The sequence below is a fragment of the Malaya genurostris genome, chromosome 2 (assembly GCF_030247185.1).
Source record: "Malaya genurostris strain Urasoe2022 chromosome 2, Malgen_1.1, whole genome shotgun sequence".
In the NCBI taxonomy this organism is placed as follows: domain Eukaryota; kingdom Metazoa; phylum Arthropoda; class Insecta; order Diptera; family Culicidae; genus Malaya; species Malaya genurostris.
In genome coordinates this window covers 318802045-318819940 of record NC_080571.1, presented here as the reverse complement: position 1 = coordinate 318819940, position 17896 = coordinate 318802045, and the positions used below count along the sequence as shown (strand labels likewise).

General features: G+C 37.2%; 1 protein-coding gene across 1 annotated transcript in view; it reads right to left on the bottom strand.

The window, feature by feature from the left end:
- LOC131431248 (neuronal acetylcholine receptor subunit alpha-7-like) overlaps positions 1 to 17896 on the bottom strand; it is a 290647-nt gene that overhangs the window by 31456 nt on the left and 241295 nt on the right. Inside the window, exon 7 of the mRNA XM_058596850.1 lies at positions 12708 to 12783. Coding sequence (XP_058452833.1) covers positions 12708 to 12783 — 76 coding nt within the window. The remainder of the gene's footprint in view (positions 1 to 12707; positions 12784 to 17896) is intronic.

Sequence of the window (17896 nt, the reverse complement as noted above, 5' to 3'; positions counted from 1 at the left end):
TACGTCAGTGCGATGGTTAACGTTGTTGTTCGTATTGGTGATGTGACACATTTCTAAAATCGGTAGAGCGGTGGAGCGATACGTTCGGTCTATGATTTTAACACTCTTGAGATCAATGGTATGATTATGAGTGGCCATATGTTTAATGAGCGCAGTTTTTTTTCACCTAGAGCGATCATCCGTTCGTCGGTGTTGACTGCACCATCACTTTTTAGTTTATCGTACTGATTGATATTTGATTTGTGACCGTATAATCTTGTTTTTAGATGATTACGAGTCATGCCGATGTAATTCATCTTGCAGTTTTCGCATGGAAGACTATATATAACATTAAACTGTGATAGCAGATCAATTGGTTGTTTTATATTTGTTAAAATTCTGGCTATCGTGTTGATAGGTTTAGTTGAAATTGTAATGTTATCATAATCAGTTTTGAGGGTGTTAATTATGGCTGGTGAGAGTGATGTTATGTATGGAAGTGATCTGTATATCGGTGGGTCGATGCGTATGGTAATTTGGTCTGTGCTATTGGTTGTAATTGAATTTTGCTCGGTACTATTTGGTGAGTTCCTCGCCGTTGCACAGTGGTTCAAAAGCGCAATTTCACGCTCTTAATTGATAACTCATAGGATCGTGGTTTTTGAGGTACAGTATCTTTAGAAAAGGCAAATTTTATTTATGTAATTAATCCCCCTACAAGTGAGATAAAAATTTTGTTTTAGCTCAGGGCCAACATAGGGGCTAAGTTACTTCGACAAAGTTGTGCAGAAAGTTATTTCAAACAAGTTTGCTGAAGGTACTATTCCCGTAACTTGAGTTTAATTCAAGATATAATGTATTTTCTGAAAAGGGTTTCCAAAAACCAGTGTTTGTAAGAAAACATATATATTTTCAATGTATATGAGTTTTTCATGTTATACAAAGTTTTTCGTCTTTAAAAACTATACAACTTTCTCGAACATACTATGCTGCTATCTTTTCAGTTTAATGAAATATAGCAATTTTTCATGTTTTTTTAAATAAAATTCTAACTTGTCTATTATCAAAAGGCGCAGGAAGGTGCAGATGAGACTACTTACATATTAAACTACTTCAAAAGAGCTTTCATACCGTGGTTGAATTACTCGTCTGCGATCGTCTGCAGGCGAGATATGTTCTTTTCAAATATCCTTGTCCTTGACATTTGCAATGATAAAGTTTATTGTATATCAGATCAGAGTTCAGTATATATTCGTTACCATGGAAACTCTCACAATAAAAAGTTTTTATGGACATCGAAGTCTACAAATAGAGAAGTTTAATAATAATTACAAACGGTTTTTTGAAAGTAACTGTCCGATGTTTTTTAAAAGTGAGATGAGAAGCCACGACTTTGAAAATGGCTATTATCATGTCGAATTACGTTATGTCTTTTTTTGATAAGTTTTTTTCTATAGAAAAGCTCTGCGGATAAATATCCTCTATTCATCAATTAAAATGGAGATCGATAAACGCTTGCTATATTGTACTGTTCATAATGATTAAAAAGTTTCATTTATACAGATGTCGGGGGTATTATACACGCGAGCAATACAGATCAATTACGAATCGGGATCCCATTAGTTCGGTCGGTTATTAGTTTCATCGGATTCTTTGATGACAAATATTCGTGAATGGCCAAAATAGTCCAAGAAAATTTTGTCGGATGATGGTATGAGTCTTCTAGCTGATTAAGAACATTGTCAGCTAACATAAAATAAATACAAATAACTAAAAAATGAGTTTGGATCATACTTTTCTCTACCAGAAGATGACATAACCTAGTTCGATTTGATGATGACTTTTTTAAAAGTCGTGACAAAACAGTTACTAAACTATTCAATTTATAGACTTCAATGTGCACAAAAAAATAATAATTTGTGGCAAGTACCATAGTAATGAACATATACTGAAATCTGATCTGAAATACAATTAACCTTATCATTGCAAATGTCAAGGACAAGGATATTTGAAACAAACATATCTCGCCTGCAGACGATCGCATACGAGTAATTCAACCACGGTATGAAAGCTCTTTTGAAGTAGTTTAATATGTAAGTAGTCTCATCTGCACCTTCCTGCGCCTTTTGATAATAGACAAGTTAGAATTTTATTTAAAAAAACATGAAAAATTGCTATATTTCATTAAACTGAAAAGATAGCAGCATAGTATGTTCGAGAAAGTTGTATAGTTTTTAAAGACGAAAAACTTTGTATAACATGAAAAACTCATATAAATTGAAAATACATATGTTTTCTTACAAAAACTGGTTTTTGGAAACCCTTTTCAGAAAATACATTATATCTTGAATTAAACTCAAGTTACGGGAATAGTACCTTCAGCAAACTTGTTTGAAATAACTTTCTGCACAACTTTGTCGAAGTAACTTAGCCCCTATGTTGGCCCTGAGCTAAAACAAAATTTTTATCTCACTTTTAGGGGGATTAATCACATAAAAAAATTTGCCAAAAGATGGCGTCTATCATTCTGAGCAACTTTTCTAAAGATACTGTACCTCAAAAACCACGATCCTATGAGTTATCAATTAAGAGCGTGAAATTGCGCTTTTGAACCACTGTGCGTTGGGGCGTTTTCTGCTAGGCTGTAACGTTGGTGCTTATTCCTATGGATAATTCTGTTTATAAGTTTCGATGGGTAGTTGTTCCTTCTAAGATGTTGGAAAATTATGTTTTGCGTATCCACGTTGTTATCCGTAGTGAGGCACATAACCCTCTTTATGAAGTTATGAGCGACATTCATTTTAACCGTTAGTGGGTGAAACGAGTGATAATTTAAAAGTCTGCCAGATGCTATTGATTTTGCGTACCATCGGGTGCATAATGTTTGGTCGGAATTTCTTGTAACCATTATATCCAAGAATGGAAGTTGGTTGTTATTTTCGTCTTCTTTGGTGAATTGTAAGTAAGAGTTGTATGCGTTGAAAGTATCCATGGTGTACTGTATTTGATCTTCGGGTAGAGCCAAGAATAGATCGTCAACGTATTTACGAACGATAGGAATGTTGAATGGCAACTGTTTGGTCACTGTGTGTAGTAGATTGTCCATAACTATACTTGCCAGGATGGGTGACAGCGGACTCCCCATAGCTGTACCGAAAGTTTGCATGTAGTATTTGTCTTGGAACCGAAAATAACTACTTTTTACGCAAAACTCTATTAATTCCAAAAATAAATCCAAGTTTATATTGGTGTATGTTTTGATATTATTCCAATCCATTATGATGTCGTGGATGACTAAGTCTAATGGTATGTTCGTAAAAAGAGAGACTACGTCAAACGAAACTAAGACATAGTTTGGTGGTAGAGTGATTTGCTTTATGTTTTTAATGAATTGGAAACTGTCGGAAACGTTGAACTCGCTGTGTGTGGATCTTTGTAATATGCTGGCTAGATATTTTGATAGTTGGTATGTTGGTGCTATGATGTTTGGTACTACCGGACGTGAAGGTAGATCGGGTTTGTGGGCTTTGGGCTGCCCGTATATTTGTGGACAGATAGCGGTGATATATTTTAAACGTGTTGCTGTACTATTGTCGATGAGCTTGAGATTCAGTAACCTAGTAATATGCATGTTGTTTTGTCGTTGGATGGAAGGTGTGGGATCTCTGGATGTTTTCTGATATGTAGGTTTATCTAGTAATTCGTGCATCTTCCTATCGTAATCTTGTTTATACATTATTACAGTCCTGTTTCCTTTATCGGCTTCTATAATGCAGATATCTTGATTGTCGTTAATGAACTTTTTGGTAATACCGTCCTTGTGTCAGTGTGAGACTCTAAACAGTGCTGACACGATGGCCCTCCGGCGAGACAGGAGGTTAGTGCAGGCCTAACAAGCCACCCGGAAAACACTTGTTACGCAAAATCAAGGAAGGAATACGACTCGGAATAATCGGCAAAGACCTACGCGACGAACTAAGGACTACGATTGGAAACTTGGCACATGGAACTGCAAATCGTTTGGCTTCCCAGGATACGACAGAATGCTGCATGATGAGCTTCAAATCCGCGGCTTCGATGTCGTAGCACTGAAGGAACTTTGTTGGACGGGACAGAAGGTATGGAAAAGTGGGCATCGAGCGGCTACCTTCTACCAGAGCTGCGGCACAACCAACGTTCTAGGAACGGGATTTGTAGTGTTGGGCAAGATGCGCCAGCGCGTGATTGGGTGGCAGCCAATCAGTGATAGAATGTTCGTATTGAAGATCAAGGGTCTTTTCTTCAATTACAGCATCATCAACGTGCACTACCCACATTAGACGAGACCCGATGACGAGAAGGAAGCATTTTACACGCAGCTGGAACAAACCTACGACAGCTGTCCACGGCGGGATGTAAAACTCGTCATCGGCGACATGAATGCTCAGGTAGGCCGGGAGGCAATGTACAGACCCGTGATCGGGCTGGAGAGCCTGCACACGGTAACAAACGACAACGGTCAACGATGCGTAAACTTTGCAGCCTCCCGAGGAATGGTAGTTCGAAGCACCTTCTTCTCCCGCAAAGATATCCACAAAGCCACCTGGAGATCACCTGATGAACATACAGAAAATCAAATCGACCACGTTCTCATCGACGGGCGATTCTTCTCCGACGTCATCAATGTCCGCACCTACCGCAGTGCCAACATTGATTCTGACCACTACCTTGTCGCGGTTCGTATGCGCTCAAAACTATCGACGGTGCACAGTACTCGTCGCACAGGAGCGGGACCCAATCTCGAGCAGCTACGTAGCATTCGTACTGCAGAGGAATACGCGCAACAACTGGAGCAAGTGCTACCAACGGAAGAGCAGCTTGGCGCGGCGACTCTTGAAGACGGCTGGAGGAACATAAGGTCCGCCGTGAGTAGCACTGCTACAACCGTTCTTCTAGGTACGATGTTATCGTATCGAGGAAATGACTGGTTTGACGGCGAATGTCAGCAGTTGGTTGAAGAGAAGAACGCAGCAAGGGCGAGGATGCTGCAACACCGCAATAGAACGAACGGGGAACGATATAGACAGGCACGGAACAGACAGAACACGGTTTTCCGGAGCAAAAAGTGCCACCAGGAAGACCAAGATCGCGAAGCGTTGGAACAGCTGTACGGCACAAATGACACACGGAAGTTCTATGAGAAGGTGAACCGCTCACGTAGAGGCTACAAATATATGTGTTTTCGTACAAAAACTAGTTTTAGGACATGCATTTCAGAGAATACATTGTAACATGAATTACACTCATATTATGGGAATAGTACCTTCAGCAAATTTATTAGAAATAACTTTCTGCACAACTTTGTCGAAGTAACTCAACCCCTATGTTGGCGCTGAGCAAAAATAATATTTTTATCTCACTTTTAGGGGGATTAATCACATATATAAAATTTGCAAAAGATGGCGTCTATCATTCTGAGCAACCTTGCTTAAGATACTGTACCTCAGAAACCACGTTTCTATGTGTTATCAATTAAGAAAAATTAAATTAAAGGAAAATGGCTACTTTGATGAATCACCGAATTTCGGTGGTCTGAATGCTTTTTACCGAAATTCCGGCAAGTTGACGACCGATTAGTGGTAATTTACTAAGCCGAATAACAGTATAACACTTTCAATTGCCGGGAAATCGGAAATAATAACATTTAGGGGTTTTTGGTTTGTACGTAAGGTACATATTTAGTTTCGATTTTTTCGCATTTCGCCTTCGGCTCATCAGTGCTTAACCCCTAAATGTTCAAATTCTGCGGCGGCCAGTAGTCGGTCGTCATTCGTTTTCGTCCGAGACGTCAGATAGGATATGGCACCTAATTAAGCTTACTTCAACATGAACATTTCAAGAATATTTTAAAATAAGGTAAAAGCTTTTAAGAAAACAAATCTGGTGTAATTTCATTACTCTTATGTGATGCGAAATTTTTGAACATGCGCCCACATGAGTATAGTAAAGAGAGGCATAATCCTACGTCAAAAATAATAATCATAATATGAAATAATCGTACCAAATAAATGAACGAATGTGAATAATTTGGACCGGTGTGCAGAAAGAACCGCTGCCATTCAGTGCATATGTCTTCATGTCCAGTTTAACACAACGCTTAGCGTTTTGGTAATATTGACATGTGACTATCTGAATGTCGTAGGTAACAAGTGATTTACTCGGACTCCTTGTGTCCTGACCGAAAGTCACATATGAAGGTACAGTCTTCTTTGAACGCATGCGAGGCAAACGTACGCCCTAAACTATTGGCACCCTAATAAACATTTTGAATGCTCGAGTTTCCTTTATCAGAAACACCTAAACACCAATTATATATTGATTCATAGCTGTGACATCATCATCCGAAATGAACTACAATCTACTAAACAAGTAGATTATCTGTTCTTTCAAAACCAGAACCAAACATTAAGCAGATCCATGCAAAGGAATACTTCAATTGAAATACTTCAATAGACTTGGCAGGAAAATGATAGCCACCTCATTCATAAAGGACCCTACCGGCGGAACCCTATCATCGTAATCAAACAGTTCATAGAAAACAGCAAACAACTGCATTCAGAACCTATTTGAGTGGAAGGGGGTGTTTGTAAACATTCAAACATCGTCTCAATCGATTGCAAGTCAATCGAAGCTGATGCCCGTTGAAGTGAGAGCAAAACTTGTTTCCGTTTATCGACTTCCGGTGAATAGTGGCTTCCCCATGGATCAAAAACATCAATACATTTCAATTCAAATCCATTTCCGCAAATACAGCAAATGTGTGCTGAAATATATGATGACATAAATATTTGTGATCGGTTGTCCGGCTGGTTTTACGCTCTGAATCGCCGATCTAGGCTTAAAAATGAACACAAACCTTTAGTAAAGTGCTTCAATTGGAAAAATGAAAACATTTATGTTCATCAAAGAAAAACCACTGTGCGTCCAACCCTCATTCAACAGAAAAGAACAACCTTGCAGCTATTGAAGCTCACTGCAAAGGTACACTCCCCCATTTGATACATTCAAGCCCATCTTGGCAGCATCATCACCTGCACGGACTTTATTGATGTACCGGAACACACAATGGTGCACCCACTGGCCCTCGGGGGGGGGTGTGTCCCTTTATTGTCCGGGTTTTGCACACATCACTCCGCCATTGTACTGTGCGTTATGATTCTCTCTGTGTTATGCCAATTACGAAATAAGCTTCATTTGACCAATTTGATCTCAATGTTTCGTAACCGGAATGACAGGCTAGCATAACGGTATGCAGCTTCGAGTAAACTGAACTGCACACAATAAAGCGATTTCCTTCGGAACTTTTCCCTTTCTATTCAACATCACAGATTCTCCCCCCAGGTGCCAAGTGCCTCCGACATGAAAGACTCAGTAGAGGCATCCGATGAATAAACTATCGGCATGCGTTGAGACGAACGAAAGTCAACACTGGAATACTGGATGCCAGGCTGACTAGCAGCTACCGTCCCGTGAAGTCAACCCTAGAAGAATCCATCGTTAAGTCTCTGGTGGCCAGTATCATTATCAGTGCTGAAATCCCTTTATTTGATAGGAATAATTAAATTTTAATGAGCCAACTGGGTGAGACACCGGTCATGAATTTATAGAAGAAACGAAACTAGAATGAAGAATGACTTCAGAGAGTGTTTAAGTAATAGTTCTGTAATGTTTTCTGTTTGCCAAACGATTGCAGCATTTATTGGAGCTGAGCTAAAACTAAAAAAAAATTACTTTTTCTAGTTTCAATATTTACTCGCATAGATGACAATTAGATTCGTTAACGTATTTTATTTCGATAAAACAATTCAGATGCTTTGAACGACGCACAGTGGTTCGAATCAATAAAAACGTGGAAATAAATCAGTAGCTGCCAAACCGTTCTTTTAATGCATATACTTACTTTTAAGAAATTATTTACAAATATATACCGCGTAATTTGATTCTATCCCTAATTGTTCATGGCCTACTTTGATAAAAAATATAACCATAACTTTTTTTTCTGAAAAGATAGAAATTTTTTTATTCTCCTGCAAAGTTTTAGAACTATTGAAAATAATTTACTTTGTCAAACATACCGAAAGTCTAGGTAGATCCGTTTCGGATATACAAAGCGTTTTTATGGCAACCCCCTTAAAATTACTTTTTTATTTATAACTTGTTTCGAGTTATTTTTTTATGCATACTTTCTTTGAAATAATTGAAGAAAATAAAAAATCCCATGTTTTGCCTTTCTCATATAGAAAGGTTATGCAATCGACTTTTGAACCGGGGCCCGGAGGGCCCAGTGTCATATACCATTCGACTCAGTTCGTCGAGTACGCAAAATGTCTGTGTGTGTATGTGTGTGTGTGTGCGTATGTGTGTATGTAACGTTTTTTTGCACTACCTTTTCTCGGAGATGGCTGAACCGATTTTCACAAACTTAGATTCAAATGAAAGGTCTTGTGGTCCCATACAAAATTCCTGAATATTATTTCGATCCGACTTCCGGTTCCGGAATTATGGGGTAAAATGTGCAAAAAATTGTGAAAATAAGTGCACTAACTTTTCTCCGAGATGGCTGAACCGATTTTTACAAACTTAAATTCAAATGAAAGGTCTTCAGGTCACATAGAAAATTCCTGAATATTATTTGGATCCGACTTCCGGGTTGGGAGTTATGGGGTAAAATGTGCAAAAAAAAAGAAAATATGTGTTCCAACTTTTCTCATAGATGGCGCGACCGATTTTCACAAACTTAGGTTCAAATGAAAGGCCCTGTGGTCCCATGCGTTATTTCTGAATTTCATGCGGATCCGACTTCCGGATCCGGAAATATAGGGTAAAGTGTGTTAAAAATTGTATACCATCACTGAAAATGGGTAAAAACTTCGAAAAATTTTTCTAAATCGACCTCAAATCTTTTCCAATTTGATGGTTTTTATCAGTAGACAGTCAAACAAACCGATTTCGGTTATTCTTTTAAGAATCGAAGAAATTTTTTTTTTTGCTTTTCTCATATAGAAAGGTTATGCAATCACTGTGAAAACCGACTTTTGAACCGAGGCCCGGAGGGCCGAGTGTCATATACCATTCGACTCAGTTCGTCAAGTACGCAAAATGTCTGTGTGTGTATGTGTGTGTGTATGTGTGTGTGTGTATGTGTGTGTATGTACGTATGTGTGTATGTAAAGTTCTTTGCACTAACTTTTCTCGGAGATTGCTGAACCGATTTTCATAAACTTAGATTCAAATGAAAGGTCCTGTGGTCCCATACGTAGTTCCTGAATTTCATCAGGATCCAACTTCCGGATCCGGAAATATACGCCCTTATTCTGAATAACGACGTATTGATTTTTCGATCGAATGTGGTTCGATCGAATCATAGCTACCTTTGATTTTGCTAGCGTTATGGGGAATAAAAATGAAATACGAGGGAAAAAACGATACGACGTTATTCAGAATAAGGGTGATAGGGTAAAGTGTGTTAAAAGTTTTATATCATCACTGAAAAGAGCGAAAAACCATAAAAAGTTTTCTAAATCGACCTCAAATCTTTTCCAATTGATAGTTTTTATCAGAAGACGGCCAAACAAATCTATTTCGGTTATTCTTTTAAGAATCGAAGAAAAATAATTTTGAAGAATACCACAGTATATATGATAGTATGATTGATATGAGAAAGGCATCATTACACCACTAGGTGAATTAAAACAGGTTTTTGTTGAAGGTAGTGAGTGCATAGATTTGTTGTTTCCTGGTTATACAACATTTTACCTTTTTTTACCTATCATCAAACCTTACACCGTAGCGAAATATGCAACTTTATGCAGCTTTTTTTTACAAAATTTATATAAAAAGATATACCCAATACTATAAAAAAATCTTAGTGGAACTCGATGAAACTTTTTTAAGCCCTTTTCGAAGTTAGTTTTAGTTGTTGAATTATGACAACACCCTTAAAACTAGTTTTCTAATCATAACTTGTTTCAAGTTATTTTTTAATCCTTACTTTGTTTGTAATAGTTGTAGAAAATATAAAATCCCATAATTTTGTAGAAGGTAATGCATAGGTTCATTCTTTTCTGGAAAAGTTATACATCATTTTACCTATTTTTACCTAGCAAACCTTGTACCGAAGCGAAATATTCAATTTAGTGCAGCAAACTTTTACAATACTTATAGGAAAATATATTCCTAATCCAATTTATTTTCGAATGAAAATATCCTGAGTACTATTCGTGTGACTCATTTTCACTATGGCCATGCTGAAACCATGAATGGTTAAGAAACGGAAGGCGTCACGCGTCTGCTATTTCTGTAACTCACTTTTGCAGTGAGCGTAGAGATGGGCAATTCGTTCCTGAGCTATTCCAGTGAATCGAATCTTTAAAGTGACCTGATAGCTCACAGCTCTTTTTAAAAGAACCGCAGCTCACCAGTTCACCGCACTGGTAAGCAGGGATGCCAGGTTCACAGATCAACCTGTGTTCCACAGATTTTCAACCTTTTGCACGGATTTTAAAAAAGGCACAGATTCTCACAGTTTTCTAGAAAATAGTCTAAAAGATTAATAGAAATAGATTCTGAAATCGATCATAGATTTTTAAAATTGATCACAGTTTAGCACCAAAAATTACAGAGCGGTAGAAAATAGTGAGACCTTTTTTATTTTGCTTACCAAAATGATTCCGATCAGCTATTACGGAAACGGGGAAACGTGAACAGATTTTGCACAGACAGGTTTTTGGCTTGATCACAGATTTTTGAAAATATGACCTGGCATCCCTGCTGGTAAGGTGGAAACAAGCTACGAGCTGAACGGATCTTCGGCTCTTGAAGAGACAGTTATAAATGGGAAGAAATGTTTGCATGAGCTCTTGTCAGTTCTTCAAAATCATTGTCAATAAGAAATCTTACCTCTCACTCAGTAGGCTAAGGTACATTCAGGGATGCCACTTTTGCAGATATTTTCAAATGTGACATAATAATAATTCGCAGACAAGTTTGTTCGCATAGCATTGTTCTTTGTGCATCAATGATTTCGATCATGCATATGAAAGAAAAACGGACTAAAAAAATGTGCAAAAAAATGGCGCTCAAAACAAACCTTCAGTTCAATCTAAATGAGCTGATACATTGAATCGATGACCCTTTAGTGAGCTTATCGGTTCGGAGCTGCTCACCAGTATGAGCTGTTTCGCACATCTCTAAGTGAGCGTCGCACGATCAACATATCGTCTTAAAAACGTGTTGCATTGCAATAACTCAATTTATTTACACGTTTAAAAATGAAATCTCTTCGGTACTGTACTTTTACAATACTTTTTCATATTTTGTTTGGGAAACATATTTCCATTTTTTTAGTATGTGTTGAACTTTTGACAATTTTTCGGATTTTCAATATTTAAAACTAAATTTGAAAAGACCTAAAAAATTGCATCGAGTTACACTTAGATTTTTTCTAATATTTTTAATTGTAAAAAAGTAAACAAAACAAAAATTACAACAATTTGCTTAAGTTACGCGTGCAAACATGAGCCTGCTTGTTTATGCGTATTTACGCGCACTTTGTAGTAGATACTTAGGTAATAGAGGTAGATTCTAAAAATGTTTTTAAAATAAAGTGAATATATCTAAAAAAATATTTTTTTACATTATTTATATCTTCAGCAAAAATACTTCAAATGTTTTTTCTTCAAAATGAGAAAGAAAAAAAATTTTTTTTGTGAAAAAAATTATTTTTATTCGAAATTCGTGCTACCCCCTTAATAAAAATTAAGGTGTCACTTTCAAAAGAAGCGTAATATAATCTTGTAAAACTTCTTCGAAGGCACGTTAGCTCTTAAAAATCAGTGAAAGTCAGTACAGACTTTTGACCGTCTTTTTTCCAGTTTTTGACCACTGTGCGACGGTCACTTTCCGTGCCGCTACAACACAATTAGTCCGGATTCTACCTAGACAGAACTTTATTCATGTAGTTCTTAGTGTAATCCAATTTTTTCAGATAATGTTCAGACGTTGAAACTGTAGTACTTGAAAACGCTTCAATTTCAAGAAACGATGAAAGCAGAATGGTATTTAACAAGCATCAAGCTTCTTCAAAACCATTTCTTTTGCTGACTACGGACTAAAGAAACTGTTTTAAAAAGTCATCTAAAGTCATGAGAATGCATTAAATTAGCACCTCACATGCAATGCTGAATCATAACATTCAATTTGCTTACGTTGCTTGAAATTTTTTTTATTTGTTTTCACGGGAATTTGCTTAAAAATGAAAAAGCCAATCAACAACGTAAACCGCGATATTTTATTTAGAGTTAACGAAAATTTATCACAACAAAAGCAAAATTTTTTCCAAGCGCGCTCTCTCTCTCTCTATTAAATGGAAATACTTTTGAACAAACAGAATTCGCTATACTCTAGAACTGAACCACTTTTTCCAAACAATCAACAGAACAAATTTTCACTTGTCGAAAACCCAAAGTTGATTAATCGCTTCGTTTTGGTAGTTCGAATGGCATTTACTCGAACAAACGTGGCCGACCGCAAAAGTCTTCCGGACTACCGCAAATAATCCGATTTCGAGCAGAGCAGTGCAGTTTTCGTGACCAAACTTTACAACTAGGACACAACTTCACTCAACTCGGGTTGGTTCGGTTAAACTCGGTAGCATTTCTAACAGGAACAGAGCAAAACACGGTACTTACCCAGCAGGTCCCATTCCCCGTTCGTCACGAAACTACTGACATCGCCACCAGTTTCGTCTTGCAACTGCAAGTCCAACTGTGTGAGTTCCAGGACGTCGGGACGGTGCGCGTCGGTCACAATATTTCCGTCGTTTGATGGTCGGTCACCGTTTTTATGCAGGACATCCGCACAGACACAGACACATACACACAAAGAGAAGGAGAATGAAAAGTTTCTTTGTTAGTAATCGCAGGCCAGCCATTGGTTGGGGGCTGCTCCGTCAAATGACGAAACAGAACTCAGTGACAGTGGGTGGGTTATCTTTGAAAGGACTGAAAAATGCAATAGGGTGTAATTATTCTTAAGCTAGATGTTTCAAGATCGGTTCCAAGAAAGCAACGGCATGCAAAAAAAAAACGATGAATGAGAGTATGCACACGGAATGATCGATGGAAAACAGAACAAAAAAATGGTAGAAGAAAACCACGATGGAAGCGTCTAAATTCTCATTCACTAAATGATGTCTCTAGGGCAAGCGTCCAACTCCTGAAGATTCCGCGCGTCTATCACGGAATCCACGTCAACAGCGTTTGTGTGGGCAACGGGGGTGAGGTCTAGTGTTGAGTTACTTCAAATCACGGGTGCATGTCAATCTCAAAGAAGAAAAAAACAAACGCTAACAGTGCAATGTGCTGTGTGAGAATCCTACGAGACAATCCCCACACGCTTATCATTTTCAATTAGGAGGAATGTATACATTTTTTTATATATATGATATATTTATGTTGTTGTTTTGGGTTGGTGGTGGTTCAGAATGGTGATGATATGATTCATTCGATAGTTTGTATGATGGTTTTTCCTCGCTTTTGAATGTGTGTTTTTTTTTTCATTTGGATTTAAGGGAAGAATCGGTCCACCATTTTGTGCTGTGCTACACAACTCAACGGAACTCGGGACGGACTCCGATGCGTCGAAGTCTTTTTCGGAGTGCACCCAACGGGCCACGTTCAGCGCCCGGAAGCAAAACCGAAAAAGTCTTTCGATGGTCGAACATCTCGTCAGGTGTCTGCGAATGGTGGCGGCTTTGTTCACTTGTAGGTAAAACGACATGAATATTGTAACTGATAAGACGATGACGGTGGGTGGATCGGTTGGACCAATAACGGTGGTATGTAGGACGGAGGGAGTTGGGGCTTGTACAAGTATTTACAGACAAAAAGAAACTAGGGTGTACTAAATCAAACCAATCTATTTTGGAACCGAAAGTGTTATGGCAGTCAGGTGTTGCAGAAATATGGTAGATCTTAAACCTAGCCTTAGTTTTTTTTTTGACGTAACAATCAAAAGCAACTTTTACAGAAATTTCGTCGATCGGTTAGCTTGCGTTTGCGAGATGGAATAGTTCTAGTTCTTTCAGTGTGATATTGATAAGTTATAACGAGGTGCATTTTTAAAAGAATCAAAAAATTATTATTTCAGATATTAGTAAACATGTCTGAATTAAACTGACCCTCAGACATTTGTAAAAAAAAACGTATTCCCCGAAAAGTATATACTGATTTTCTAGTAATTCAAATTCCGTTTCAATCCCAAACTGCGAAACTAGATTGAAGCTGTGGTGTGGAAAAGGGAACTTTTAATAATAATTATAACTGCATTCGAAAAACAAGATATTTCAAAATTAAAGTTCCCAAATTATTCGTTCGATTTGAATTGCAAAAAAAAACACAATTCCAAATTTACGATTTAAAAAAGAGACAGGTGTTGAAATAAAAATTAGAATAGAATAAGTGCGACATAAACTTGAAATGAGATTACGGTAATCAAATGGTGAAATAACTAATATAGAATCAATAGAACGGTGTCGACGGAGTTCTATCGCCTTCTGCGTTAGTAGCAGAATGAGAGAGTGCGAGATGGTTTGTAGATAATAATTCATTCGAAACGCGAAAATAATTGAAAATCTTTCAAATAGGTCAAGTATTTCGCCTTGACGTCCTATTGCTGAAGTGTATTTAAACCCTTAATGCGACATTAAATTGTCAACTTGTTTTCATGAAAACCGTTGGCAGCAATTCATAAATTAGCATTTTGTATATCATCCTTACATAATTCGACGGGTAGAAGTTTTTTAAAATGCGTCTTATAATCTCTAGCGTTTTAATCAGGCTTTTCGAAAAAAAAACAGTTGAAATTTTTATTAGGCGAGTGTTATAACAATTTCATGGTATAACAATACAATTCTACACTCAACTAGTTCATTATTTAATTAGCTGGTACTTTGATAGTTTTGTTTTAAATTTTTGAGGAGTTTTGAACCCCTGAAACACCTCCCTGAACTCGCGCCTGATACAATAATATTATTTTATTGATTTCATTACAAATTTAATGTTACAAAAAATGTCTCATGAATCAGCAACCGCTCTGAAAAGTGCCATTTCGGATAAAAAATCAAGAAGTCCTCAGTACCCAGAAAATGAGTAAAAAAACGTGAAAAAGTGAATGTATTGCGTCACGAGTAGAAACCAATTTCGCTTCAAATAAATATTTTTTTTTCATTTTCACTGCCATGATATAACACATCATAATTCACGATATTACATCTAGAAAAAATGTGAATTTGTCAGTAAATACCACCTAAATTTTTTTTTTTCTTTACAAGGAACAGTATAATTCATAGTATTATCAATTGAAACAATTATAGGTGATGATACGTTGTGACCCAAGGCACCATGGAGGGTGCCTTGAGTCAAATTTCAAAATTTCAAGTTCAAATTTTATGTAGAAATTACAAAAGTATCCGTTTACAAACAATTCACAGTGAAGGTAAAGCCCACGGCAGCCGACTCTCCCCAAAAGTGTAAATTGGAATTGAAGACAAAATATTAGGAACAGATGACTGAGTACAGAGTACAGAGTACCGAGTACAGAGTACCGAGTACAGAGTACCGAGTACAGAGTACCGAGTACAGAGTACCGAGTACAGAGTACCGATTACAAAGTACCGAGTACTGAGGCTAGAGGATAGAGGACAGAACTGAAGACAGAGAACAGGAAAAAAATGGAAGTACACGCGCTAATTTCAGAAAAATACTGAATTAATGACAATTTCAAATAAAATAAACAATTGACCGTGTTTAATACATTCCTATACATTTGTGAAAAAACTTATGATCTGGCACAGTATTTGCAGCTGCAAACAAAAACTCAAGTTTTCGTGACGAACAACATTACGAATTCCTAAACGTATACGCAGGAATTTTCGAACAAGCATATTCCACCGTACGCTAAAGTTCACAATAAACCTGTAAAACTTTGGGCTTATTTGGCAGGCTATCTCTAAACGAAGAAACATGTTACAATTGTATGAACATTGGACAACATGGTGGATTTTCTCGGAAGATGGCCCTCAACTCCACCCGTTTCAGAAAAAATGAGATGGTTGTCAAACAGAAGTTTTGGAAGAACGGAACGGCCAGTTTGGTTAGCCAGCAGACTGTCCAAATCTGATTCGGGGTAAATTTAGTATACACCTATATTACCCAAAACCAGTCAAAAAAATCGAAGAGCATTTGACTTTCTTGGGCAATCTAGTTCTAAAAAGCAAGGTAGAACCATGATATTGAATTCTCAACATCGTTATTCCATTAACATGCTTCTCAGTCAGTTTTTGTTTGCATCCAGATGTCAAATGTTACCAACGAGTTTCCCTTCATTCGGATAACTGATAAACTTGCAGTAAATAATGTCTCCTTAGGCTATGAGACATTATTTACTTTTGTATGAAATAAGTCTCTGAGAAGCGAATAATTGCTTATCGAATACAGTTAAGCGAGCCCCATGAATTAAAGGGTGTTACTATCAAACAATCTTTACATTTGTCAATTTTAACGTCACTTAACTGCATCTTGCATAATGTCAGCTGTTTTATTTCGACATTAGCTCTTGAATTATGGAAAAGGTATCGAAGCAAGAGAAGCAACACGTCAAAGTTTTGCTCATGCATAGCGAACATCCGAACTACTCGCACATCAGTTGGCGAAATTACTGAATGTAGCTAAATAAACTATCACCAACACAATAAAGCCATGTATTCGAAGAAAAGTTGGAAAATTCATCAATATCAAACGGGAATAGTTTTTTCTCTATTTCTCTTTTATAGTGCAAGAAAGTGTTCAAACAGCTCAATTAGTTGTGAGACTCGAAAGGTTCATTCGAAATATCATCCATCTTTTTTCTATGAATTTTCCCTTCATTCAGGTAACTGGTAAATTTCCAATAAATAATGTCTCGATTTGCTATGAGACATTTTTTAAATATTTCGTATGAAATAAGTCTATGAAAAGCGAACAATCACTTATTGAATTCAGCTAAGTGAGCCTCATGAGGTAAAGGGTGCTACGATCAAACAATCCTAGCTTCACCCCTTTTTTAAAGGTGCAATAAAAACCTACTCATCTCTTAGTTTATTGATAGGTTTATGTGTCATCCTGTATGCTGTTTGATTAGCTCTTGAATTGTGAAAATTTCGTCGAAGCAAGTTTTGCTCATGCATCGCGAAAATCCAAACATCAGTTGGCAAAACTGCTGGATGTAGCTGAGTCGACTATCATTAACCAGAGATACCAGGTAAAAATTTCAAATATCTTCAGACAGGGTTGCAAAAGTCTGTATCTGCAGTTAGCAAATATGTCTTGCTGGTAGCAATTTCTCTCTATAAAGTATGATACGCTAAACTGACTTGATGAGCAAAAAACAAGGTCACGACAATTTCAAAAGTCTGTAAATATTGACGAAAATCTGGGAAAAACTCGATATTCAAAAGTCTGCACAACAAAACATGTCTGCAGCACTATGTACGAAATCTGAAGATTTGCAGACAAATCTGCAGATCTGGCATCTCTGTCAGTAACATGCGTTCAAGCGTTTGGAGAACGGTTTTTGACAATCAGAAAGACTAGAACGGGAGAATATCAAAAGCAATGTACAGGATAAATTTGGAAAAGGGAGATCAGTTATTTCAAGCGACACCCCAACCTCTCCGCCAGAGATATTGCAAGTAAGAGGGGAGAGTGGTTTACAACATTGAATTGAGCCTTTTAACCTCGGCGAATGACCGTAAGGTTAAAACCGAGGGTAAATGAAGCAACATAATAATAATAATAAAGGCATACTATTATTACGGTTCATAAGAAAGTAGTGATTCTAA